Genomic DNA, 4655 nt, shown 5'->3' on the forward strand with positions numbered 1-4655 from the left:
GCAACCACCTGGGAACTGGTTAGGCTGCGCAGTCACTCTGCATTTTTCTAGTTGTAGCTTCCAGTCTTTTCAGAAGACTCCCTTTCAGTTTCTCAAAGAAATCTGCAGACACACCTCCGAAGTTCAGTCTTAGAAGCTGGTTGATCATTTCTTGAAGTAATCAAACACATTCAGTGATGTTGAGGTCTGGACGCTGGAGTGGTCAGTCCATTGTTCAGCTCCTTTGTTTGAAGTGTCTATCTTCTTTTCTCAGTGAGGCTTCTCGACAGGTAGAGATGAAAGTTTTAGCTTTAAGTGCTGTTAGGGACAGTTTGGGTGTCTACCTGGTCTTCCATGTAGTTGTGAGGAGTACTTCCTTCCTTCCTGTCTTCCTTTTATACTTTGCATCTTTCTTTTTTTTCTTTCTTTCTATTTTTTTTATTTCATTACTATTTCTTTAGCTAATATACTAATGCGTATTTGTTTATTTTTAATAGATAACAGTGTGTTATATTTAATTACCCCAATTATCTTCTGTGTTTCGTCACAGCTGTGTTTGGTCTCGACTGTGCTTGGGCCGCTGTGTTTAGTCTTGGCTGTGTTTAATTTTTAAATAGTCTTGGCTGTGTTTGTTCTTGTCTGTGTTTGTTCTTGTCTGTGTTTGTTCTTGTCTGTGTTTGTTGAGTTTGTTCTTGGCTGTGTTTGTTGAGTTTGTTCTTGGCTGTGTTTGCTGTGTTTGTTCTTGGCTGTGTTTGCTGTGTTTGTTCTTGTCTGTGTTTGTTCTTGGCTGTGTTTGTTCTTGGCTGTGTTTGCTGTGTTTGTTCTTGGCTGTGTTTGCTGTGTTTGTTCTTGGCTGTGTTTGGTCTCAGCATAGTTTGGTCTGGGCTATGTTTGGGCTGCTGTGTTTGGTCTCGGCTGTGTTTGTTTTTGTCTGTACTTGTGTTTGGTCTCCACTGGGTTTAGTCTCGGCTGTGTTTGTTGCATTTGTCCTCAGCTGTGTTTGTTGTGTTTGGCCTCGGCTGTGTTTGTTGTGTTTGTCCTCGGCTGTGTTTGTTGCGTTTGTCGTCTGATGTGTTTGTTGTGTTTGTCCTCGACTGTGTTTGTTGTGTTTGTCTTCGGCTTCATTTGTTCTATTTGTCCTCGGCTGTGTTTGTTGCGTTTGTCCTCGGCTGTGTTTGTTGCGTTTGTCCTCGGCTGTGTTTGTTGTGTTTGGCCTCGGCTGTGTTTGCTGTGTTTGTCCTGGGCTGTGTTTGTTGTGTTTGTCCTCGGCTGTGTTTGTTGTGTTTGTCTTCGGCTGTGTTTGTTGCATTTGTCCTCGGCTGTGTTTGTTGTGTTTGTCTTCGGCTGTGTTTGTTGTATTTGTCCTCGGCTGTGTTTGTTGTATTTGTCCTCGGCTGTGTTTGTTGTATTTGTCCTCGGCTGTGTTTGTTGTGTTTGTCCTCGGCTGTGTTTGTTGCATTTGTCCTCGGATGTGTTTGTCCTCGGCTGTGTTTGTTGTGTTTGTCTTCGGCTTCATTTGTTCTATTTGTCCTCGGCTGTGTTTGCTGTGTTTGTCCTCGGCTGTGTTTGTTGTGTTTGTCCTCGGCTGTGTTTGTTGTGTTTGTCCTCGGCTGTGTTTGTTGTGTTTGTCTTCGGCTTCATTTGTTCTATTTGTCCTCGGCTGTGTTTGCTGTGTTTGTCCTCGGCTGTGTTTGTTGTGTTTGTCCTCGGCTGTGTTTGTTGCGTTTGTCCTCGGCTGTGTTTGTTGCGTTTGTCCTCGGCTGTGTTTGTTGCGTTTGTCCTCGGCTGTGTTTGTTGTGTTTGTCCTCGACTGTGTTTGGTGTGTTTGTCTTCAGCTGTGTTTGTTGTGTTTGTCCTCAGCTGTGTTTGTTGTGTTTGTCCTCAGCTGTGTTTGTTGTGTTTGTCCTCGGCTGTGTTTGTTGTGTTTGTCTTCGGCTTCATTTGTTCTATTTGTCCTCGGCTGTGTTTGCTGTGTTTGTCCTCGGCTGTGTTTGTTGTGTTTGTCCTCGGCTGTGTTTGTTGTGTTTGTCCTCGGCTGTGTTTGTTGTGTTTGTCTTCGGCTTCATTTGTTCTATTTGTCCTCGGCTGTGTTTGCTGTGTTTGTCCTCGGCTGTGTTTGTTGTGTTTGTCCTCGGCTGTGTTTGTTGTGTTTGTCCTCGGCTGTGTTTGTTGCGTTTGTCCTCGGCTGTGTTTGTTGCGTTTGTCCTCGGCTGTGTTTGTTGTGTTTGTCCTCGACTGTGTTTGGTGTGTTTGTCTTCAGCTGTGTTTGTTGTGTTTGTCCTCAGCTGTGTTTGTTGTGTTTGTCCTCGGCTGTGTTTGGTGTCAGGATGTAAACAGAGTGAATTTTATGATGTGCTGGACCTTCCCTTTAACGGTGCGTTGGAGTAGAGTAGGAGTAGTGGGTGGAGGCAGGCAGGTTCTCCTGCCTATCTCGAGGTGCTGTTTTGGTCCAAACGGCCTGGGGGCATGCTGTAGATTTCTCTCCCCGCAGCACGGCGCCCCCCTCTGAGCGGCGCGTGCGGAGCGGGGGCTTTAAGCCCGACACCGTCGCCCAGGCGGGCGTGCGGAGCCAGTTGCCAGGGAACAGTCAGAAGCGATTAGCACCGGGCTGGACGTGCCCCGGGGCCTTCCCTTTCTGCAGTAGCCCAAAAAAGAGGCAAGAAAAGGGGAGGGGTGGGGGTCTTCCACAGACCCTCAGACGTAATGAGCTCTTTCATTCTCTTCTCCTTCGCTCTGTCTTTCATCTTTCTTTCTTCTTTCTTACACTGTTTCTTTCCCCCTTCATTTTACTCTCCTATCATCTTTCTCTGGTTTTTCCTTTTACTCTTTCTCCTTTCCTGTTTCAACAATTCCGTTATTTTCTCCACTACTTCTTTCTTTCTTTCTTTCTTTCTTTCTTTCTTTCTTTCTTTCTTTCTTTCTTTCTTTCTTTCTTTCTTTCTGTATTTCACTTTTTCTTTCTTTCTTTCTTTCTTTCTTTCTTTCTTTCTTTCTTTCCTTTTTCTGTATTTCACTTTTTCTTTCTTTCTTTCTTTCTTTCTTTCTTTCTGTATTTCACTTTTTCTTTCTTTCTTTCTTTCTTTCTTTCTTTCTTTCTTTCTTTTTTCTGTATTTCACTTTTTCTTTCTTTCTTTCTTTCTTTCTTTCTTTCTTTCTGTATTTCACTTTTTCTTTCTTTCTTTCCTTTTTTCTGTATTTCACTTTTTCTTTCTTTTCTTTCTTTCTTTCTTTCCTTTTTTCTGTAGTTCACTCTTTCTTGCTTTCTTTCTTTCCTTTTTTCTGTATTTCACTTTTTCTTTCTTTCTTTCTTTCCTTTTTCCTGTATTTCACTTCTTTCTTTCTTTCTTTCTTTCTTTCTTTCTTTCTGTATTTCACTCTTTCTTTCTTTCTTTCCTTTTTTCTGTATTTCACTCTTTCTTTCTTTCTTTCTTTCTTTCTTTCTTTCTTTCTTTCCTTTTTTCTGTATTTCACTTTTTCTTTCTTTCTTTCTTTCTTTCTTTCTTTCTTTCTTTCTTTCTTTCTTTCTTTCTTTCTTTCTGTATTTCACTTTATCTTTCTTTCTTTCTTTCTTTCCTTTTTCTGTATTTCACTTTTTCTTTCTTTTCTTTCTTTCTATCTTTCCTTTTTTCTGTATTTCACTTTTTCTTTCTTTTCTTTCTTTCTTTCTTTCTTTCTTTCTTTCTTTCTTTCCTTTTTTCTGTATTTCACTTTTTCTTTCTTTCTTTCTTTCCTTTTTTCTTTCTTTCTTTCTTTCTTTCTTTCTTTCTTTCCTTTTTTCTGTATTTCACTCTTTCTTTCTTTCTTTCTTTCCTTTTTTCTATATTTCACATTTTCTTTCTTTTCTTTCTTTCTTTCCTTTTTTCTTTCTTTCTTTCCTTTTTCCTGTATTTCTTTCTTTCTTACTTTCTTTCTTTCTTTCTTTCTTTCCACATTTTCTTTATTTCCTTTTTCTCATGTCAGTTTCTACATCAGTCTTTTTTCTTCATCTATTTTCTTATTCTCACTTTGTAGAACAAACTGCTGTGTGATGTTTGTAAAAACTTAATGAAAAAAAACAAACAGAGACAGATCAATAGTGTAATGCCTCTGTGCCACAGCTGGTGGAGTCATTAATCAGAAATATTGATTACATCAGCTTATACTTTTCCCACAGACCACAAGGACCCGAAAGAAACCATCACATCAAGCTCTGTGTGATTGGAGTGAGATGCCAGTCAGTGAATGTTTAGCTGCTCTGCTTTTAACACATTAATGTCCAAAAAAGTGAGTTTTTAATATTTCAATTATATTTAAATTTAGATTTTGATACAGATTTTTAGCAAAATGTTACAAAACCTAAATCTTATTGTAAATCAACATATAAAAGTGGCATGTAAACAAAATAATATTAGGTTCATCTAAAGTATACGGACACAGGTTTCATCACTGTAGCCCAGTCAGAACATGAGCCCCTCATAAAGGGGAACTACCGATTCTTTCTAAATTGCTTTATAATTAAGTGGTTAAGATGTAAGCAGAGTGCTTCCGAGTAGTTTGGTGTGAAACACTCCGATCGGGAGAAACTTACCGAGTCCGAATTTTTCACAGTGGTGCTGTGATGGCCACCTCTAAAAGCTCCCTCACAGAAAAATGGTTAGGAGCTCACTACCTGATGTCTAAGAGACAGCTTTACAATA

General features: G+C 39.8%; 1 protein-coding gene across 1 annotated transcript in view; it reads left to right on the forward strand.

The window, feature by feature from the left end:
- Positions 1 to 2367, forward strand: part of LOC108413876 (homeobox protein Meis2-like) — an 18165-nt gene extending 15798 nt beyond the window's left edge. Inside the window, exon 8 of the mRNA XM_037538125.1 lies at positions 2306 to 2367. Within this exon, the coding sequence (XP_037394022.1) occupies positions 2306 to 2367 (62 nt within the window). The remainder of the gene's footprint in view (positions 1 to 2305) is intronic.
- The last annotated feature ends 2288 nt before the right edge of the window (positions 2368 to 4655 follow it).

Source organism: Pygocentrus nattereri, chromosome 4 (assembly GCF_015220715.1).
Source record: "Pygocentrus nattereri isolate fPygNat1 chromosome 4, fPygNat1.pri, whole genome shotgun sequence".
Taxonomy (NCBI): domain Eukaryota; kingdom Metazoa; phylum Chordata; class Actinopteri; order Characiformes; family Serrasalmidae; genus Pygocentrus; species Pygocentrus nattereri.